Source organism: Centruroides vittatus, unplaced genomic scaffold (genome assembly GCF_030686945.1).
Source record: "Centruroides vittatus isolate TY-2023 unplaced genomic scaffold, ASM3068694v2 contig_628, whole genome shotgun sequence".
Taxonomy (NCBI): Eukaryota; Metazoa; Arthropoda; class Arachnida; order Scorpiones; family Buthidae; genus Centruroides; species Centruroides vittatus.
Genome location: NW_027122385.1, coordinates 4,762,191 through 4,786,490, shown reverse-complemented (window position 1 = coordinate 4,786,490; position 24,300 = coordinate 4,762,191). Strand labels below are relative to the sequence as shown.

At 26.1% G+C, this 24,300-nt stretch overlaps 1 protein-coding gene across 1 annotated transcript; it reads right to left on the bottom strand.

The window, feature by feature from the left end:
* Positions 1 to 1,073: 1,073 nt before the first annotated feature.
* Positions 1,074 to 23,141, bottom strand: LOC136979527 (transmembrane protein 145-like). Its single transcript, XM_067275530.1, has 13 exons — positions 22,982 to 23,141; positions 10,800 to 10,874; positions 9,679 to 9,753; positions 5,730 to 5,921; positions 5,568 to 5,649; positions 5,413 to 5,484; positions 5,180 to 5,329; positions 4,926 to 5,098; positions 3,470 to 3,642; positions 3,272 to 3,392; positions 1,882 to 1,941; positions 1,639 to 1,782; positions 1,074 to 1,428 (listed from the first exon to the last, which is right to left on the bottom strand). The coding sequence occupies exons 1-13, from the start codon at positions 23,066 to 23,068 to the stop codon at positions 1,327 to 1,329; spliced, it is 1,506 nt and encodes a 501-aa protein (XP_067131631.1). The 5' UTR covers positions 23,069 to 23,141; the 3' UTR covers positions 1,074 to 1,326.
* Between the last annotated feature and the right edge of the window lie 1,159 nt (positions 23,142 to 24,300).

The following is a 24,300-nucleotide window of genomic DNA, read 5'->3' as shown; positions in this document are numbered from 1 at the left end:
CACAAGTTAAAAAACTGTTTCTCTACTGTTTCTCTAGTACTTTTGGGCAAAACTTCAATAGAACATCACATTTTTTATGATGATATGTTTGGAACCATCTTTTTGGAACCTTAATGAGTTGCACTTCAGTGAATAAGATAGTGAACTAGTCAAAAATCAATAGTATTAAATTATAGTTCAGTTTAATGATGATTGTGTAGAGCTTAGAAAATCCCCATATAATTATTTAATCAGAATTTTCTCTTGACGGCAGTGGGTTTGGTTGCCCAAAGTGCTGTAGAAACAATAGTTTTTAACTTGCTCTCCAATAAAGCAAAATAATATGTTTTTCAGAGAAAGTTGTCTGTAAATGTTTTTACATAAATGCTTTAAAACAATAACTAAAATTCTTTACAATGTTGTTATATGTGATCAAGTGAGGTTTATCAACAATCATCCAGTAGCAAAATTATTCATTATCAAAAACATACTTTAATTATACTTAATCACTCAAATATTTCATATTTATATATATGAAAAAATTTATTATATTTCAAAGATTTCATTTATTTATATACATAAATTATTGACACCAATCAAACATTATTATGATTATAAAAAGTTAATAAACTACACACTGTAAATTTGTGATTAATTTAGATTTAAGGTGCAATTTCACTGTGCTTGAATTATGAAATTCTCAAGAATATAGCTTTCAAATATTTGAAATTGTCATTTTTTCTTATTGTTTTATTTAGAGCAATACTAAATTTTATAATAATTATTTCTAGATAATGATTAATTTCATTACAAAATACTTTTGTTTTTGATGCATTTGTTTGAAAATATATTGATGTAGAAATGTCAAGAAAAATGGAGAAAATGGATGGATTGTCTGTTAACTTTAGAGTGGGACGGATGCTTGAATGGACGGACTTCTTTAAACAAGTGTACATACTTTGATTCTTCTCCTCATTAAAGTGGGATGAGTATCAAAGATGATCATTGCTTAAACATATTGAATAATTACATTCTCTTTACATTATGCCTTATATAATCTCATTATAAACTTAAATGTAAATTTTAATTACATTTAAATTTTCATATGAATCTGTAATATGATAAATACTGTCATGATTTATTCATTTTTCATGCTAATGATTTAATGTATCTTTTACATTTTGGGAAATCTCTTAAATGCTTTTAATAGGTACAACACTGGATCATAATCACAGTCTTTTATCTTGAACATCAATTCAATATTTTCTTTATTTTCCATGGAGTATAAATAGATTATTTTACTGTTTATCACTGTAAATCTCCTGGTAAGATTTTTGATAGCAAATGTTAAACATCTCTCACACTATGAGGTGGCGTACCTTCTGTTGGTTCCATGATGGCAGCTGTTCTTGGAGATTTTTGATTTAGAAATGAAGGTTCAGTATATATCTAAATTAAAAATATGCAAATGTATATTAAAAATGTACTTTAATTAAGAATTAAAACAATATAATAAAAATTTTTTAGTATTTCTCAACATTTTTTTGCTTATAAGTTTGTGACCATGAATATAATGCTTTATCTTTTGAGGATTATGACACCAGTTGAGAAACACTTCTCTATATATTAGTATGAATGAACAATATATAAAACTTTTACCCTTTGTGGCCTATTCATTGTGTTTTGAACTCCAAATAGAATCAAATAGTCAGGTGTGTGATTATATTGGGCGGATACTGCATACGGATGGCGATTAAATCCGTCGATATTATTCCCCCCAGGAGGAGTATTATCAATGCCAATCTATCATACACATATATACAGTATATATAAATGATATGTAATAAATTATCATCTAAAATAATATTTCTTATGTAATGAAGGAATGGATAAATTGCCTACCTGAGTTGTCCTAACGTGAAAAGGAAAATTTTTATTTGCAGCAGAAGGTCTTGTTAATATCTGAGAAATAAAAAGTATTTTCAGAAATTATTATAAAAATTATATTTTAAAAGCTTAAATATTTAAAATATTTTTTCTATAAAATAAAGATTTAACATAATTTTAAAATTTATTGCTGTGTAATAGAATCATTTCATGATATTTTGAATTTCGTATTTTACCGAATCATCTAATTACATTAAAATGAAATTTTGTTCATTTTGTAAACAATTTGCTAACAAATTTTAAAGTGAAAAGAATTTGAGCAATTATAATATCAAAATAGTACAAAAGTTAACAAATAACAAAAACTTTCATTTGTTAATATGTTAACTGTTTAATAAACTATTCTTTGATTATTTGAAAAATATTCTGGATATATCAACATCATTAGTTGGTTTTTACAAGCATTGTAGGCTGTTGATGCTGTCATCACCTCTCTCCATTGTACACTGTTCCTTGATTCCGTCTGACAATTCCTGGAAGACAGAATCAAGGAATAGTGTACAATGACATCTCAAACATCCTTCGTCTCATTCCCATCTTTTCTTTGACTTGTCTCCGAGTCTTGAGATGTTTATCAGATCTGATAGAATTCTTTTGTCAGTCTATCATTTATGTAGAAGATATGATTTGCCAATAGGTTGACTCTGCATTGCCAATGATCAAAGAAGTTCCAGAAAGGTCATATAGTTTTTGTTTTCCTTTTATATGAAGCATTATGTGTATTGTAAATAGAACCATATATTTTTCTGAAGATCTTATTTTCAAAACGTATATGATTAATTTTTCTCCTTGAGAATTACTTTCCAAGTTTCAGCTGCATATATGACTACAGATCATCAAGATAAATAGTTCATAAACATATTTTTTCTTAGATCAATACTTTAGGCTTGAAACTTTAAGACAAATATGAATAATAGTTTTATTCTATTAATAATCTTTTTAAAATGTATTTTAAAAAGTATGCATTTTCATCTTTGACATCTTTGAAGATATAAAAATTATCATCTTGCATTTCCAATATAAATCAATATTCAGTGAATGTACTTTCTTATCTATTAATATCATCTGATTTTTCCTTACAAAATATTGAAATTTATATTTTATAATTGTAGTTATACATTCTTATTATCCATTATTTATGCTTTATTATACTTTATAAATTAGTTTTAGGGCATTGATCTTTCAAAAGGGAAATTGATTGATATTTCTTAAAAATTTATTAATACTTTGAGACATGTTTTCAGCTTTTACTTACAATTTGATTTTTGGGAGAATGAAAAAATGAAATAAAAGAATATAGATTGAAATATATATATATACACATAAGTAATGATATTGTACTTACAAAAAAAAATAAATGTGCCAAGAGGGATAAAGACAATTCTACACCATTAATGACAGATTCTCTCATCCATTTGGGAACAACAAATGTTGATATTAAAATAACTACTGGTCCTGATAAGAACCTTAAAATACATGGAAAATATATATCAAAGACTTTTACATAATAACATTAAAAATACATACAAAACTTAATATTTACCATAAAGTATATATTAAGAAGAGTCTCGTATAAAATGCAGATTTTTCTGGATAATGAATCAATGTAAATATTATTGCATAGACAAACCAAGCCCATCCTAATAATCGTAATGCTATAAGGCCATATCCTGCTGGACTTTCATATAAATAAAGTACTTCACCAGGGTCAAAAAACTGAAATTTTTAATAAATAAATTATTTAAAAATCATTCAGAAGTTTAAATAATAAAAATTAATTATTCCAGTTTTGATATAAAGCACTTTTTTTGAAGTTGTATGAAAAATATTGTTTTAATTCCTTCTAATATTTACTAAATCATAATTAAATTATTATTAACCTCTTCACTTCCTTCTAAATTTGTCTTTCCAGTCAATAAAAATTAACTATAGGTGCTAACTTTTGAATATGAAAATATACAATAAATTGCTAAATTAGGTAATTAGGTGTGTCCGGATAAAGATGGGTGTGACTTTACGAATACGTATAATTTTTCCAGATTTATTGGAAACTTTTATTCATATTTTGTTCTTAAATAGAAATATATCTAACAGGGTGGAGAACAATTGATTAAATGTAAAAGTCTTTAAATTTCGTGAAACAATTAAAAATTAAGAAGGGCAACGATTACTAATAATTTAACTTGTGGTGATGATAAATATAACGTTTAAAGTATTCATTATCGTGATCAAAGTGATATCGTCAGTAGACAGCGATACTCGCATTCGCACAGATTGTAGGTTGTGCTTGCACCTGTAAAGGTGTTTTCACTTCAGACATTCTTGTTCAGCAGAGAAGCTATCATTTCCACGTTTTGATATAAATTATCAATATTTTTGTTTAATAGTACAGATTATAGAATATTATTTTTAACTTAATTCATGACAAAAATTAAACTTAAGTTATCAACAAATAAAAAGGATCAATCTGCAATTTTTAAGTTGAAAAATTTCTGAATGGATCTTAATGATAGAAAGCTACCCAATTACTGAGAATATCACTATCATTATGTGATGATATAGTATTAAACTTAATTAAAATTAAAGGTGATAAAATTTAAATGTAATTTTGATAAACCACGTTTAAATTAGTTTTAAGTAATATTTAAATTATATGTAGTTTTATATGAATTTACTAGTTTTTCATTATCATTCTGTTATCATCTATGATATGGAAGTCTTAATATTAATATATTTTATTATTACGTAATATAAAACGTACTTATATAAATGTTCATCTTCATAATCAATGGAGCAATTAACACTTATTTAAGTAATAGTGACTTATTTAAGTAATAGTTGAATATAAAACTGACAGGATGGTAGAAATGATTGATTTATCGCTTACATCAATAACTATCGGTTATAAATGGAATGATCATTTAATTGTATAGTAGATGATAACTTAATCGATGATAACTAATCATTATTTCGATTATAAAAATAAAGAAGAGACCTACTTTCTGTTCGTAAAGATAAAGTGCAGCATATACAACGACATATATAGTCATAAAAACTGCTATTTTTGCAGCTGTAATGGATCGTAGACGTCCTCTTGTTACAGTATATCCTTTCCCAATTAGAATGAGTAGGAGTAGGAATATAAGAGTGCTTATAGCTTCTAATAATTTACCTAAAATAAAAAAATAAATATTCAGCTTTAATTCTGAAGCTTTAAAATAAATATTTAATATATATGTATTATAATTTATACCAATTAATCTTAAAACAGGAACTCCAATTCCATCATTCGCATATAAACCGTAAGAGATACATAAAAACAATAAACCAGCAAATTCATAAAATACGGATGCTAAATATAATTTGTAAGTGGTATGAAGTAAATGCCTGGACTGTAAAATTTCTAAAATAAATAAATTTAATTAAATTTTAGCGAATTTTTAATGTCATTCAACGAACAAAATGTATTTCTTATAGATAACCTACGTGCTTCGAAGCATGATGCTATAAATAAAAGCCCATATATAATAAGAAATGGAATGTCTATAGGAAGAATATCTGAAAAATATGATGATATTAAAATATATTATTATTATATTAATAAATGATTAAATAGGTTAACCTTTTTATAAATTTCTTACAGAACTGATCAGCAGAAAAATGCTTGAACCATATATTATTTTCATTATTAATCATAGTTATTGAGTAATTTAATTTCAGACCCTGTAAATATTTTTAATTTTCTATGAATTAAGGATTAAAATAGTTTACTTGGATATGTTATACACATTTATAGATGTTACCTTGTGGCTTCCACAGTTGCTTAAAGCGATGAACCACCATCTTTCTCGAGCAGAAAGGAAGGTTCTGTTGTGAATACATCTGTATACACCTTTATCCTTATGAAGTACACAACCAGAATGTGGATGACTTTTTGTTAAATTGATAATTTGTCTATTATTTATGGACAGAACGGATTCTTTTTCTCTACACGACTAGAAAAAATTTAAAATAGGATATTCAACGATTTGTTTAAATATATTACATGCTATATTTTCAATATATTTTAAAATTGATTAATTGATACGAAGTACCAGCAAATTGTAAACCAGTGTCTTTTTTTACCTCTGACCACTTTTGAGCTTAATATTTTTCTGCGGTTCCCATAATAATAGCTCATTTGATAGATTTTACGCCAATTTCAGGGTGATTTGTTCACCTCTGATGTTGGCGCTAAATTGAAGTTTAACGGTACAGGCGCACTGTTTATATACGTGCAATACGCCTATATTTTAATAGTAAACATCATTAAAAATAAATAAATAAAAATAAAAATGACATGCTTTGCATACACGTGCAAGATTCGACATGTCTTTGTTTACAAAAAACAAATATAGGTCCACTGTCCGTATATTGCTGATAACAAATGAAACATTTTAGGTTCAACATTTTATCAAATTTACTTTTGCATTTTATTTAAACATAATATTTTAATAATTCACGTATTGAAGTTTCATATCGTTTTTGTATAATTTTAATACTTTATTCTGAATGTGGCCCCCCCAGAGTTTGCTCTCGCTCTCCAAAAGTTGATTTTTTGCCTGATGTCTCTTTTAAAATGATCTCTGGTTTCAAGGAGGTCACACGGTTCCGGTTGAGAAATACTGGTTGATCATAATTATGTCCATTGCGGACGAGTCTGATTCAACGAGACCTCATCGAGGGACGTCCCAATGAGAACTAATGTTTAGTCTCGAATGATTCGTGTAGTAAGACGAGCGTGTTAAGAGTGTCATGTGGCACGAAATCGTTTATGAGAACGTTTGTTGAATAAGATTTTTGTACCACGTGAAATCCTCAAAAACGTTAGGCTGTGACACAAATAATTCGAGACTAAATATCTAGCCGTGGCGAGGAATGATAAACATGTTTTATTCATGCCCGTCTTTAGGTGTGGGCCTACCGGGCTTGGGCCCAGGGGCCTCCTAACATTCGAGACTTCGAAAATATGCAAAATTGAATAGAGCAAGAAGTAATAAAATTATTATAAACAGTAAACAATCAAAGGATATGTTTGATAAACTTTATTAAACATAAATATAACAATATGTTTAGCAGAGAAAGCTAATTGAAAAAATTTATGAACATTAACCTTCCATTACGAATTCCTTAAGAGGGTCTCCAAGCTTTTCTTGGCCCAGGGCCTCGCATGTATCAAAGACGGACCTGGTTTTATTGACTCGTAAAATGAATTTCAAGGTTGTGACTCAATGGAACCCTATAGCTTAATCTATTGTTTTAAATATTTTCATTAATTTATATAACAGTAACAATATATTTAAAATTGATTTTTTACGCTTTTTTTAAACTTATCTAAAATTATACAACAATTTCTAATAAATTCTATTAAAAATATTTAGAGGGGCATTGATTCTCAATACTTAAAGTATTTCTTTTTATCATTTTCTGTTCAAATCTTCTAATTCTTAAGACAAAGAAATTATTAGTAATATTTGTGTACATGTAAAATGACACTTTAAAGCGTGTAGGCCTGTTTATTCGAAAATTTTTAATCAATTTTATTATATGTAAATTATTATATTTCCTACATAAATATCTTACATAACTAAGGTTTATCGCTCCATATCAGGATACTGGTTGATCATAATTATGGTTAATTGAAATAATGGTTAATTGAAATATGGTTAATTGAAATAATGATTAGAGTGTTTTGGGTTATAGACATGAAGTTTATGTTCGCTCATTGAAAACTGCATATCCCATCATGGATCAAGATCCAAAAATGGATGACATTAAGACAAATGATACCTTGTTATCCCGTTAAGAGTATGATTCTTTGTGACGTAAAAGGTAGCCTAAAATCAGTTAACTGAAATATATATTAACAACGGTCTTAATCAACCGGTCTTAAATAAATTAAAAATTAAATAATCTTTAAACCACGTTATATAACTATTAACTTACGGAAGAAAACTTTCATAAACAAGAAAAAATTTTAAAAATTATTTTTCCCTTAAAATTGGATCCATTTCTGAGCCTTTCCTTTGTATATTTCTGTAACAAAGTAATAGAAGTTTTAAGGAATTCAAATAAGAAAAGCGATTTGTTTTTGGAATTATTTTTTCTGTAATTAATCTCCTTTATAAATGTGATACTAAAAAGTAAAATTATTGGTTTTATAAATGAAAAATAATAAATTAGATAACTCCTGTATGAAACGATAAACAAGAAAGAAATATTTATTGCGCCATATGAAGTAGATAATGGCATTGAAAGAATAGATCATTGACAATCAAACAAGAAATACTGTATAATTTACTTGCCATATTATATAAAACGTTGCACAAAAAAAAATAAAAAATAAAAAATATTAACACAAAGCATAAGATAATTCCTGAAAAATTACAATGTTTAATTTTCTTGCTTATAATTTGAGCGTAAATTCGCATTTGAAGATAATTGATATTTTAAAAAATTTAATAAAATACAATTCTATTTAAGAAATTTATACAGATATTAAATACCAAAATAAATAAACTATAACAGCATTAAAAATTAAGAAATGCAATATTTCATTAGACATTTTTAAAATATTCTAAAAAGCAATTCATAATGACCCAAAACTTGATAAAGTGACAAGAAAAAATATCCGAAGATACCACAAAAATAAATCACTGTAAAATGCATAATTTATTGAGAAATATACAACAAAAAGATTTTAACGTAGATAAATACATTAAAATTTGTTAGAAAATATCAGATTTACATAATGAATGTCGTAACAGTAAAGCATTGGATGTCTATATTAATTAAATATAAATATTTTGTATTTTCTAATAAAATAATAATTATTTTAGACAATAATATCCGAATTCCCAAAATTACGATTTTTTTAATAAATATTTTGATTTGTTAAAACTTATTGAAATCGCATATGCGACCGCTATAGTAAGTGAGCGGTCACATATGCAATTGAAATCGTATTAAAGCATTTTTTTTCTATCGATTTATCTGGCAAATATAATAAAACTATTTGACATTGAAAATTCTAGGGCGTTGTCAGAACTCGATGGAAATAATCCAAAATATTCAAGTGAAACAATCACAAATATTTTATTTTAAAATTACAATTAGGAGTTATAATGTTAAAAAATTAGAAAAAATTCAAATAACTCACAATAATTAATTATAATCTATTTATTATTAAAAACAAATCGAGCAACGAAAATCATTCCGGTTAACGCTAATTAAAAATTAATCAAAATTAAATTTTAAAATGATTTTAAGCCATTAAAATGTATTTAGTTTTGTCCTTTAAAATAATATAAAAATTATCGATAATTGTAATTAAAACAAGGTATTACAGTATGAAAATAATAATTTAAAAATATTTTTAAATAGTAAATATAATCAACAACAACAAATTTGGAAACAAAACATTAATTTTATAAATAAAACTACAGTATAATTATAATTATCGGAAAAATTCATACGGGATGTATGCAGCTGTATTTACATTTAGTATAATGAGTTTCCATGACAACTTATCACATGAGATGTGTATGAGTTTGTAAAGAATTTGAAATTGGTAAATTTTTGAATAGAAAATTCAAAGAAAAAATTTTATAATTTTCTTCTATTAAAAAATCATTTATTTAAAAATATCAATGAATAAATTTTAATAAAATTAATTAATATAAATTAAATTAATGAAGTTGGATAAGATCATACCTTTCTTTTCTTATATACAGAAGGCCACTGATTCTTGGCATCATAATATAATAATAAATTTTGGATTTCGTAATCCTATAAAAATAATTTAATGTAATAATTAATTAATTAATTAATAATTTTTAAAAATATTTATATAAATAATAATTATCAAGAAAACCCATTTTTATTTTGTTGGAATATGGCAAGGCAACACTTCAGCGATCTGTCAAGTGGAAATGTCTTTCGGGAGGACTTTCTATGGGAAACTGTCCCCCATTTAAGTGTTAGACACGACGAAACCAGCCCATTGGTCTAGCGCGAACCCGCAGCATTCATTGGTTTTAACCACGCGACCATTGGCGGGCAATTATAATAATTAAGTTATTATAATATTATATAAATACGAGATATATATTTGGCATTATTCGTTATAAAATTATATAAAAATTATATATATATATATATATATTATATTATATAATGAAAGATTGAAACATATAATATGCTTCATTACATAACTAAATGTGAACTTAATTTAAGTTTAATATAATTTCAAGTATAATTCTAAAATTATATTTAATTAAACAAATTAAAAGTTATTAAAATTAATAATTTTATTAATTTAAAAATGAATTTTAATTTAATTTATTAAAAAGTAATTTTAAAATTATTTCTTGAAAATTTAATTTAGGTTTTTCAATAACAAAAATGATTGCAGACTTTTACAAATATTATATCATTAATTATAAAAAATGAAATAAATGTTATTTTAATTTACAAAATTATAGTAGTATATATTCATAATAAATATAATTGTAAAAAATGAATTTCAATTTTTTTTAAGTTGAAATTTATTTTTTAAGTTATAAAATTTATTACTGTACTGTACAAATGTTTTATTTATATTGTATTATATATACTATATGCTAAAAATTTTATTTTCTATAGTAAAATGCAGTGTCAGGACATACTAAACTTTGTTTTAATTACAAAATAAATATATTTTATATAATTAATAAATAAATAAATATAGAAATGTAAATGTAAGACTAATTGAAAAATAAATAAAAATAGTTTGCAAAATAGTAAAGTATAATTATAGTAAAAAAAAAATAGAAAGTATTTTGGTGTATATTTACCACAGGATATTCAACATTATACATGAATTTTCCATACAGAGAAAGAAAGCAAAACCTTGTAACAAATGCCCAATCCTGAAATAAATAAATAATTTATGAATTCAATTTAATTTTTAAAATATTTTATCATAAAAATTGAATACATTAATTTTATGTTTTAAATTTTATATATAGATATAAGTTTAAATATTTTTTTATAATATAGATAACAAATTATACTTATGGTAATATATATTTTAGTGTACTTAACATAAAAGTGAAATATTTTATATTATTTTAAAAATATTCTTTATAGTTTAATAGAATTAAGTTAATTTAAATTTAAATTTAAAAAAAATTAGTCTAATTAATTGATTAAGCTCATCAAACTATAATTTAAATAGATCGGATATTTTAAAAATTTATGTATAACTTTTAATGTACATAAATCATAGCTTCTATCTTGGCGACTTTTTACTACGTTTCCATAATTAAATATATATAATATTTAGTTTATTTTTTGATATAATTTAAAATAAAAATGTAAATATTTAGACATTTTATAGACTATTTTTATATACATTTAAATGCTTTATTTTTATTATAAATTCATTTAAATACTTTTCTTTAAGCTTTTCAAACCTATGCTTAAAGCAGTGTTGAAATTTGTATATATTTTCCAAAAACAAAATTTGATCATTAGTAAAATTTTTTGCTATAAAACTTAATAATTATTTAAGTCGATTTTTAAACTGAAGAAATCAATAACAATTTTCAATCCATTAAAATATAACTGAAAATATTCTACTTCTTTTTAACGTCATTATAACGTCATTATATCTTCACAACTATATAATTATAATATTTGTTGTTCTTAAACATAACACAATAAACTTAAACAATAAATTCTTAGAAAAATCAAGTTATATTCGTCTTATTCTAGTTCAAAGAAAAGACAACATAATTAATAAAATAATCGATTTATCACATTATCAAGAAAGTATTTTTTTGGAATCGATAATGTTTACATAACTTGTAGAAGGAAACACTTCTAAAAAATGCACAGTTTTATGAAAATTTTTCGAGTTAAATCAATTGAAAGAGTGGAGTCTACCCTTTAATTTTAATATAATATTCGCTTCTTATTGATTTAAACTTGCGTTATATTCTCCAATTCATTTAGTTTCGCGTAACACGACATCAAGACACGAATTGAATATTTTAATTAATTACCAAAACCACTCTATATAATAAAAAGAATTTAATTATTGTATTGAAATATTTATAAATTATTAATATTTTATTTTATTTTATATTTTTTGAAGAAATAGTACGCTTGATCACTCTGTTATATAATTGAATTGATGAGTCTCCAATGATCAATAAAATTAAATGTGAATTTTATATAGAAATTTTACTAATTTATATTTAATTAATAAATTAAATTTTAAAAAACTTTTAAAATTAATATTGTTTTATAAATATATATAATATAATATAGAGATGTACTTGATACTATCATCAAAACTTAGAATTCAATGCAGACGGTATATATTCATATGCTTTTTATATTTTTTAATAAAATTTACTTTTTTATGAGATTTAAAATTAAAACAAATAGAATGTTTTAAACATATAGAGTTTTTGAATGTTTTTAATGTCAAGATATAGAAAAACATGGCCATTCAGAAAGACTTCTATCCTGTACCCATTGTATGAATTCTATGACTAAGAAGTCTCGAGGAAAATATAAGCACAAAGATCATTATAGCATTATAGCAAAGAAAAAACTGAAAGATGATTGCAACTTATTTTCTAGAGCTAGAAAATAAGTTGTAATTCTTGCCTTAATCCTTAAGCCTTGAAGTAACATTCATCCTTAAGCAAAAACTAAATTAATAAGAATAAGATTCCATATGCAGTTCTGAATAACTTATATTTTTATTCAGATTTCAACTGTATTTAGACCTTTCCTTAAAATTTTTTAGAGAATAAAGTTGAGAATTTTCTTACTATTCCTGTTGTTAATATCTTCCATAATATTTAAATATTTTTGTTAATAAATATAATATTTAAAATAAATTATTTTCTATAAATAACTATACTACGGAGTATAAACGTAAATTCTTTATGTTTAATCTAGTAAATGTAATTTCATTACTTAGTTCTAAAAGCAATTAAATAAAAAGTTCAGTTGCATCTATTTAAAAAATTATTTTCTAATTAATAAATAAGCGAATAATTAACGAAAAACAAAGAAAACGTAATAAATATATAGACACGATATATATATATATATTGACAAAAATAAAGTCTAATTTTTTCTTGATACACAGGAAATATAATGGAATGAATAATTTGTAACAAATGTTATCCAGATTACCCTAAGGTTACGTGCACAAATCCACAAATTGCGAAACACTTTTTTGTCGTAACCATTCTGGTTAGAAACTGCACAGCAACAGTCGAAAGACAAAATAGTCGTGTTGTGAGCGCGGTTATACACAGGACACAGAACTGTTATCAGGAAAACTGAGCAGTTCTGCATCATTAGTATAGTATAAAATTAAAAGTAGAAATAAGTATTGTACACAACAAATACACCTTATTTTGTATATCTACTCAAAATCCGACAAAGAAATTTTTGTTATTCATTGTTATTCGCCCTTTTCTCAAATTTATACAGATCGACATAATGTTTTGGATTGTATTGCAGTAACATTTAACGTGATTTTCTTATCACAGAATGAGTGTTGCTAGTTTTAATGAACTGTTAGAGTTGAACCTCCATTAATTAGATTTTGATACAATCTACAAGTAAGAAGTATTTTGCCAACGTTTTTAATACGGTAATAAATTTCCGGCTATACTGTAAAAATCATACTTTATTAAAAATTAAGATACAGTAGTGAACACAATGAAGTACAAGTTACAGCATAACTTTTAATCATGCTCAATAGATTCCAAGTCCAAAGTAGCAGATTCCTGAAATGAATCGGAGTCATTGAAGAGGATTTGTGAATGGACTGATCGCAATTATCACTGAAAATGTTGATCCCTCTTGCTGTTTGTCTGTATTTATCTTGATGAGAAGTGGACATTGCCATCACTTATGGGAAATGTTGACTTCATTTCAGGCACTAGTCCTTCATACTTCCCAAATGAATGTTTGTAGAGATGCATTTCTGTTTGGAATGTACTGTACTGTACCTTGAGGTTGACTCTGTATAGTTCGAAAGTTAGCATTCATTGATTAATTCTCTTAAGGTGGAAACGAGTGCGAAGTCGCAGAACCTTAATTATCTCAATCTCGATATCAATCTTTTTATCTTCATTTACCTGCTTCAAAAATGACACTAGTGACATGTTAAACGTATGACACTAGTGACATGTTAAACGTATGACACTAGTGACATGTTAAACGTAGCAACAGCAAGGAACATCCTCATCTGTTCCTAGCTGTTGCTTCCGGTCTAAAATTTCTGTATTTGATTTTCAAAAGCATTTTATCCAGCTCTTTGGGATTTGTTCCAGATTCAAAGCACCAGATCCATATGGATCTGTTGCTTTAAATCTGGAACAAATTCCGAAGTTTTACTGGAACAAATTCCGGGACCCCAGAGATTTACTTTACAAGTTACACAACCAATCAACGCGTCAAGTTATGGTTGTGTAATATTTTGCAGTTCTGACGGTTTTTAAACATTTTCCTCTACTCTTTTCATTTACTTCTCGGAAGATTTGATGATATACATCTAGGCGTTGTGTGAGGCGGAGGAAAAACTTGTCAAAATAGAATAAGCCCTAAGAGATGTTTTGGTACTAATGAATCCAGGTACTTAGCTGCAAATAGAACTGAAGACTGAATGTAGATTGCTCAAAAAAATTTCCGAGAGTACTAATTTTCCAAATGCAGTTAGCACTTTGGATGAGAAATACATTAAGTTCCGTCCATCCTAATGGCAGTAGCAATTCAAATATACTGGTGTCCAAAGTTAAGGTAACAAAGACAAATTATAGGATATCTGGAAAAGTATTTAATGAATTTGTGCAAAATTTTGTACACAGACATTTTATACTTTCAGACAACAAATATATATAACACTACTTTGTTACAAATGTTCTCCATTGCACAATGTACGTGCAATGTACAAGAAAGTATGCAACCCTAAATATAATATATTTCATGTTCTTACGTTTTACCAAACGTAAGAACATGAAATATATAACACTCTAATGGCAAAGGCGAGCAGCGATATAATTGTCGCTATAATCTCCTCACTATAATCTGGTGAGCAGCGATAGAATTGTCATCGGTTTACACGGTCACCACTGATTGCACTAGGTCAATTCTAGTCGTAACACAAAAATGTCTCTGCATTGTTGCAGCCTTTCACAATTTCGGCAACTGTTGAAACACAGTTTTGCAGTGTTTTCGCCTGTGTACGCACTTGCATTTGAATTTAATGAACACATTGTAACGACAAAAAAGTGTTTTAACAATTTGTAGACCGTGTACACAATGGCCTTAACGTGAGATCCGGTCATATCGCCTTGCTGACTCTGAATATAATCTATTTGATATTTTATAAACTCTGAATAAAATCATTTCTACTGACGTTTCCCATTGAATAAGGAAGTATAAACTGTGAGTCAATGACCTTTAACAATAAACACCTTTTCAATCAATAGTAACTTACTAAAAATAGGAATGTTAAAGTAACCCAAGTTTCACGGAACTGAAGAATACATTTATATATTTTTATTTTTCATTCATATCATTTCCATAAATAATTTTCCTTTTTAGCAATATATGAAATTTAGTCCAGTAATAAATTATATTTATTCATTCGAAAATATTTATGAATTTTTAAAGTTTACGTGCAAGTCATTAAAGTTATACGACCACAATCTGTTTAGTTTGAATTAAATCGTAGGATATTATGAATTAATTCGGTTTATACTTATAAGCCTAATCTTTTAAGGAAAAATTCTTAGCTTTTTAAAAATGAATCTTTAATTCAAAATTTAAGAAGATGAAGAAGTTTACTAGAAAACAACACATCAATTGATCATTGAACTTCTATAGAGATCGAAACAAATAGACTTTTACTTAAAAGTATTGGAAAGTAAAAAATAAAGACAACTGAATGCTTTTGTTACATTTTTATTTTCTATTTTTTTAGTTATTAAAAATATCTAATAAAGAAAGACAGAAAGAAGGTCCCTTCTTGTGGGAAACCGACTTGAATTCCACGTTGCCACGTCAATATTCAAGAAAAACAATCATCTTAATATGATTGTTTACTTTATTTTATAATTTTATAATTAAGTTAAAATGATTCTTAATAATTGTTATTACGAAAAAAAAGGAAGTTAAACCTAATAAAGAAAACAATTGCTTAAAGACTTTTAAGCTATTTTTCTCAATTTTTATAAGTTTATGCTTTTTAAATTTACAAGAATCTACAAATTTTACATAAATTTATAAAAATAATAATTTTACTTATTATAAAGCTTTGAAGCTGTTATAAGTAAATCCACTTTTAAAAAAATAACTTTTACAAGTTGGAATTATTTTTATGAAGTATAATTATTTTAATTGTTTCGGTTATGATAAAAAACATTGAGCAATTTAGTTTAAACATGAATCTATATAATAACGGTTAAAAAAGAATTCGGAAAGTAACACATATTGTTACTATGTTATTAGTTCGATTAACATAAGCATGCGTTGAAGGAAGTGTTACAGCGTGACGCTTTCGACATACTCCCGGAATGAAATTAGTATTTCATAGCAACCAAATGGAATGCTTTCTCATTCTTTATAAGCAACGGAGTTTCCTTGTATTATTCATTAAGGTAGCAGATAGGCTTGTCTTCAAGACTCTTCTGCTTCTTTCAAGATAAAGCAGCATTTCTTTTGTTCACTTGCAATAAGACAATACTCTTTTCTCTAGAATGTATTCTGTCTTTCAAGACAAGAAAGCATAAACAACTATAAAAGGTAAATTATTCAGATGACACCACCAGAAGATGAGGTATTATCCAGTTAACCTCTCCCTCTCCCCCGCAAGGAGAATTTCCGAAAAACCCTTCCTAGTGTGAATTCTCATAGCATATCATACTCAAAAACGCAAAAAAAGAAAAAAACAATGATTAAAATCATTATTAAATTTTAACTGAATAAATCTTTAGTATTTATTTTTTATTTAAATAACCTATAAAATAAAAGAAATCGGAAAATTTTTTATTATAATGGGGAATTAACTTACTTGATCATTCGGAATTTGATTTATAATTCTTTTTAATTAATTAGAAAAAGGAACTCTCATGAAGAATGTTTCTTGCGAATCTACCTACGTCAGTTATCTAAAACAATATCCAATTTAATTTATAATTATATCTTCTTTGAGCTCCATTTACTTGAGTTTAAATTTAGAATGAGCCTATTTTTATTGTTTTATTAGTGATTACGTTATCGTTTATCAATCTTGATAATTTGCGATCCATCATAACTAAATCCATTGTTAACAGAGTGTCGTGGGGTCATTAAACCATATTAAACTCCAAAAATTATCATGTTAAATATGTTAATGATTTGAATCACGAAAAAATATTAATCGATAAAAATATAATCAATAGCATTGTCAAAAAATGCAAATTCTAATGTTAGAGAGTTAAAATTACATTTTTACATATAAAAATGGACATAATTTTAATATAAAATTATAGATTTATTAAGTTTGTTTTAATATAGTTCATCAATTTTTATAATAATATATCGAAATATTTTTATTGTGTAAATCCACTTGTAAAAGTTCTTGGAAACCATACTGGTGGATGGCCGTTTCGGGTTCAATATATCATATATCATTAGTGTTCTTTACATAAAATTTTAAAAATTTATATTATTCTACAGTAAATTATGTCCAATATATAAAATTTTCCACCAATGCTAATGTTCATAATCTGTTTGCATTACAGAAAAATGCAATTGATTAAATGATAATTTTATAAGTTGGCACACCTAATTGCTTGGAAGCAAGTTTAATTTCATAATTTTCAAGCATTCTTTCCTCTTTTTTGGGCGTCAAGCAAGGCCGGATTTACCAATCCAGGGGCCCTGGGCACAAATTCGGTGGGGATCCCCCCTTTAAGAGTAGGCAAATTTGATGATTTAGAAAATTTACACAAAATACTGTACTTCCAATTAGATTTCAACTAGGAAGTTGTAAATTTCATTTTAAAGTAAGGTTATAGTAAACATACATATATTTTATCGTGTAAAACTAATTATTTTAATTTAACTGAAAAATACCTATGTGAAATTTTTTCCCGAAATTTTCCGATGTTTCATAGACTTTTTCTCGGGTTTGGTTTTCTCTGCCTGTTGCCCTCATAATTAGGCCACACTAGGCTGTCGCGGTAATAGAAAAATTTGTTTTAGTTTTGTGGGGGGCCCCTATTTTGTGGGGGCCCTGGGCACAGGCCCCAAATGCCCTTATGTAAATCCGGCCCTGGCGTCAAGATAGTTTTCTTGTATGCTCATTGTGAGTTTGTCCAAACTAGGGGTCTCCAAACACTTTTGATTTCGACTCTTCAAGGATTTTTTAACTCCCTCTTTTTTGTTAATATAGTTAATAATCAGTAAATAAATCTAATGAGCCAGTATTAATCCATACCGTCCCATAGAAAAGATTTACTCAGAGTGTGAAAATCTATATCTTGAACTGTCATATACATAATCCCCACTGGACTAATTTTGAATAAACCGTTTTCAATCGACACCCAGCTGACTCCTGATGGTCGATATCGACCATTTTAAAGACTCAGTCTATATTAACAATGAAAAAATGAATACAGAATCCGTTATATTTGGATAAGTTTATCCTTGCAAATTTCTAAATCAATCTGGAGTCCAACTTTTATTCACAGAGTGGAAAGTTACACCTTTACCTCCTCAACAATCTGAATATTATGGTCTATTCCAATTATTTTGGGTTTCGATCCTTACCATCCGATCTCCCAGTGTGGGACTGGCCCAATTCGCCATGGATATAGAAAAAAGAACCTCTTAGTGCCCACAGCGAGGAGTCAAAACTGAAAAAATCGTTAAAATAAAGAAAAGTTTTATTAACCATTAGATAAGATTTAATGGAATCAAAGTAATTTCAAATAGTCTCGATGGCTATTTAGAAAACTCGATAAAAATCACATTTCTAAATATATTTTTCTTTACAACGTACTACCAAAGTTATATCGAAGATCATTATTGAAATGTGACATGTTATTTTTTCGGAAATCTAACATTTTCGCGCTATATAGAGGTACAAACGTCGTATTTTGCATTACTGTATTGTCTTAATATTGTCACAATTCACTTAAATTTATGAAAACATCCTGGCAACCACAAGGAAGAATATAAATATTCTTTAATAATTAAGAATATATTTGAACCTCAAGAAATATAAAGGTAAATTTACTTAATGAAATTAGTCTGTCAATTAAATTTTAGTTATTATAATGAGAAATAAGTTTAAAATTAGCGTTGTTTAATTTTTCAAGATTTAAATACCTTTTGTGGCTAATAAAATATTAAGAAATAGGAATAATAATTAGTAAACAATTGGTAATATATCTTACCAGTTATAGAATTAAAAACATCTTTAGGTTATCTGTAAATGATATATGATTAGATAGAAAGACTAAAATTTTTCTAGAACTAACTAAAAACTTTTCGAATTACTGTATTTAAATTTTTTTAAATTAATTTCTTACATCTTTTTTATGACCTTTTTGTATCGAAAAAGTGTGCTCAAGTGGTATTATATAAGAAAATTTCAATTTAAACAATATTTTTAAAGCTATTTTATTTATTAGGCTCTTAGGTAAGGAGCTCTTAAGCATTCGCTTTATGCGTGGACAATTAGTTTTTCGAGGGTGCCGTCCTCGTGTCTATTATGTTTGGCATCTGTCTGTTTTTTCGCCATTGATTTTTTTCTACATTTTGTTTTAATAATAAACATCTTTTTCTTCAAAATTTTAAGAAAGTTTGGTGGTTTTCTTTCAAGAAATATAATAGCTTTTTCGAAGTACATTGGATGATTTGTTTCCAAATGTCTTTAAGAGCTCGAAACCTGCAGAAGTTTCGCTACAGTAACTTCCTTATAAGAAAATCCATATTTTAAAAATTCTGCAACATATTTTTTTTCTTACAATTATTATTTTTGGATAATTCGTTTTTTATGTATATTAGTGTGGCATTATTAATAAATATATACAATCCTATTATGATTGACTGCCAATCGGTAGAGACAAGACAAGGAAACTAACTCGAAAATTTACAATGTTTGAAAAATAAATAAATATTTTTTATTAACATGCGCGACGATTGTATTACGGATGGTCTTATAAACTATATTTGTCATAAAACAATATTTAAAAACATTTATCGTATTTTGAAGTTCGAACAAATAAATTTTAATCTTGCTTTTTCTGAGTGTGTCAACGAGGGTGGGAGTTTAAGTCCCTGTAGTCCCTTGGATCCGCCCCTGCATAAAATCGAGTGTTGTCTATATTTTTAAAGATATTTTAAGCATAAAAATAAAGTTTATGAGAAAGTATATACCCGACCACATTTGTGACCCCCACTTGGAATCGCGGTTCTGACAAGTAAAGAATTTTCGGAGTCCTGTCACAAATAGGCTGCGTATTGATTATTTACCATCTGTGACATGACATATCAAGTAAAAATTTTAAAAACTGATAAGCGGGCTTAAAATTAATAAATACAAATGTATTCTGACAGTTTATGAATTAATTATGCTTTCTATTTGCAAAATTTCTTCAACTTTAACACAAACTTTTCAGAAATTTGCGTGATTTCCCGGGTGAAAGAATTTCCAGGGATATTTCCCGGATTAAAAAACAGCGAGAACTCCGTTAGAGAAGCCCTAATTACAATGATATAAATAACATTAGTTTGTTAAATTAAACGACAGTAATGAAGAATTTTAATAATTCTATAGTATGAAAATACATATCCAGCGATTATTTTCATCTATCTTCAATGCAACGTCGTTTAGTAACTGCTATTAATTATGGATTTTAAATATAAACCGCATTCATGTATAACGTTGATGTAGTTAATAATTATCGATCTTTTGTTTACTTTATGTCTCAAATATTACAGAATTTATCTTCAAATGATGTTAAAAGAATTGAAACAGCTTTATTAAGAGATATAATCGTCCTAATAACTATAGTTTGAAAGCAAAATAGGAAAATACGTCTATCTCTGCCTATTTCTACTTCTTCAATCAATCATTACTAAAATAATGTAGTTAGTATGTTCTATATGTAGCGAAGAATTGCTTGTTTTTATAGAACCTTCTCTTCGGTTAGTGCGTATATTCCGAAATTCATCATCTCATTATATAAAGCATTTAAGTAATAAAGAATCTCTAAATATAGAATATTTCTGTTTAGAGAAATATTCTATAAATATTCTTAAAAAATCGTTTTTACTTATAATTTTTTTCCCAAACATTTTCAATCATTTTTAGAATTATAAACAACTTAATTAAATTTTTAAATTCCGAAATTTGAAATGTAAATAGCAGAGGAAAGAATATGGATCTTTAAACTCCAAAAACGCCTGAATCTTATTTCTAAATTAGAGGACTCCAGAAACACTTGTAAAGGAATATAATTAAATATTGCGATTATTACATATTCTTGGATGCTATAGGCAATTAAACATCTTTTACAAGTGTAAAAATGTGTAATGATCCATAACATCCATAGTAATGTTTCAAATATTATCTTCTGAGCAAAAGAAGAAATACTCTGAAGGTAATCTTGTTTCTAAATTAGAGATACTTTAAGGACATTTATGAAGGAATATTAAATGTTGTAAACTATTAAATATCCTTACTGTTGTTAAAGTTATGTAATGATCCACAGTATTCATATACTGTAAATGATTTATATTTTTAATTTAAAAAAGAAGAGATACTTGAGAAATGTTTGAATAATTTCCGTGAATTAAAAAACTTCATGAAAATTGTGAAGAAATGAAATTAAATATTGTACCTCATCACAAATACTGTACAGATATAACAGACGTGCAATGATCTATATTAGCCCTATTTATTTATCATATTTCTTCTTGTTTGAAGGAAAAAAGATATATGCGGTATTAGAAAAAAAACATAAATTTTAATTATTAGAAATAAATCTTTATTTTTCCTTAAAAAAATAATAAAGGAAATTCTTTTTTAAAGTAGAAAGAATTGTGATAAAATGCAAGATTAAGTCACGAGCAAATTGTATGACATTTAACGCAACACAAGCAACACACGCCGTCAGTTTCTTAAGTCGACCCTCGAAGGTTAACTTTTTAACTTTAATTATATTTTTAAATTTACTTTTTAAAATTTAATTATTTAATTTTAAAAGCAATTAAATTTTAATTTTGTAAATTTATAATTATAATCGATTACAAAACGTTTACGACTTATAATATAAAATCAATAACATTCGTTTTACAAAAAAGGCTTATATTATTAATACAAATTTTAAAAATTTAAATAATGTAATTACATTTAATGAATTAAAATATTATTATTATTAAGAATTTTCTCTGCACAAGACTCAAAGTTCTTTCTAAAAGTTTAAATTTTAAATTGAAAAAAGATATTACATTATTAAAGTTTTAGTTATTAAAAAATGCAACTATATTTAAATTCTAATACAGACTTTTAAGACATTTAATTTAATTTTAGACATTAATAAAACTGAAATATTACTAGAAATATAGACAGTAAGTATAATCCTATATAATGTAATGCTTAATTAATAAATTTTGCATAAAAAATAAATGAAAATATTTTACATAAAATGTTATGTTTTTGCTATTTATTCACGCCCTAAAGAATTAAAAAAATTTATTTAATAGAAATTAAGTTAAAACAGGAATTAATTTTCACAGGAATAATATTTTTTGACAAAGTGACAATTATAACCAAATTATAACATATAATAATATATTTTTATAATTAAATTACATATAGTTTTATGAAATTATTATTTATTTTTTATGGCATGTGTTTCTAGAGAATGTTTCCCAGAAAATGCAAATCGTTCTCTAACATAAATATATTTTATATACAAAAAATATATAATGAAGCAAGACTTACCTCGTGTGTTACGAGTTCTCCTTTAACAACTTTCGTTTGATATAAACGTGGTAAAGAAAGGATAAAACAATATATTTCTATACGCATTTTTACGAGTGAAAAACGCTTCTATCCCATTTCTAATGATAGGTAGAAGGTGACTTCCCGTAATGGCGCCTATGTTGACGTCATCCAGACTCACACTCGCAGTAAATTTCTTTGATCGATTGTTCACCTGTGCCAAATAACTAATAGCAGTGTGTATAAAAAGCTACGTAAAAAGTTTAAATCGATAAAAATTATTTCAGCACGTGGCATACAGGCGTATATATTTAGCATTATATTATTATAGAAAGAATAGTTTACGCATAAATTAAAGCGTTTTTTAATGATATCTTTATACATTTTAATTTGTTCACTAAGTTTAACCGAATTTTGTTTTATTTCTTTTGTGGAATTAGTGGATAACATTGGTATATGTAAGTTATTTAGCGCTAAGCTTTTACACTCTAAACAATGCATAAATTATACTATATTAAACAAAAAATTTAATTTTTAACAGATAATATAGTATAACATTTATTTAAATACTTGAAAACACTGTAATTTTAGGCTCTGTACTTTAAAAATTGGAAAAATTTATACTTAAAAAATTTTTAACTGATCCTTTTTATCATTGTAATGAATTTTTATATTACAATTCGTTAAATAACTTGTAAAAATCACAATAAAAAAGTAATTTGTGGTGTCGTTATTAGATCTGTCAAATTGGTGGTACAGAGCATCTAGATTTGCAACAAGGCAAATCGAGATGTACAGTACCACCTGTATACTGTAGTATACTTTTAGTGTACTGTGAAAATGCCAAGTTTTGAAAATATGCTAAGTAACTAAATAAATTACATGCAAGGGAATTTGCCACAAAAATGATTATAAAACTTTTCCACCAACTTAATTGACATAATATTTAATTGATTTAAACATATTTAAAAGACACTATGAATCGGTTCATTAAAAATAGAGGTTTGTATTAAAAGTTACTAAATATAACTTCATTTACGGTAATTTAGAATACTTCATTTAATTCAGCAATGAATTCGTTACAGATAGACATATTCGTTTACGCATTTTATAAATAAAATTTCACGAAATGTAAAGTTATTACTTATGGCACTTGCTGGGCAATAACACATTATTTACACATGTCATTCAGAAAACGAATGACCATGTGTTTGTATTATGGATTTTAACTAGATAGAATGGAAGAGAGCTAACAGTAGAGTTTTTCTCTCCAAAAAATACCACGTTATCATTTTTTAAAATGCAAATATATTAGATAA

Bases quoted from the DNA above. Each gene is read 5' to 3' on its own strand.
- LOC136979527 (XM_067275530.1), bottom strand. From the start codon at position 23,068: ATGCGTATAGAAATATATTGTTTTATCCTTTCTTTACCACGTTTATAT. The intron at 3,393-3,469 runs GTAAATATTAAG...ATGTATTTTAAG, and splicing joins TTCTTAATATATACTTTATG to GTTCTTATCAGGACCAGTAG. The intron at 1,429-1,638 runs GTAAAAGTTTTA...TTTTTAATTTAG, and splicing joins CAATGAATAGGCCACAAAGG to ATATATACTGAACCTTCATT.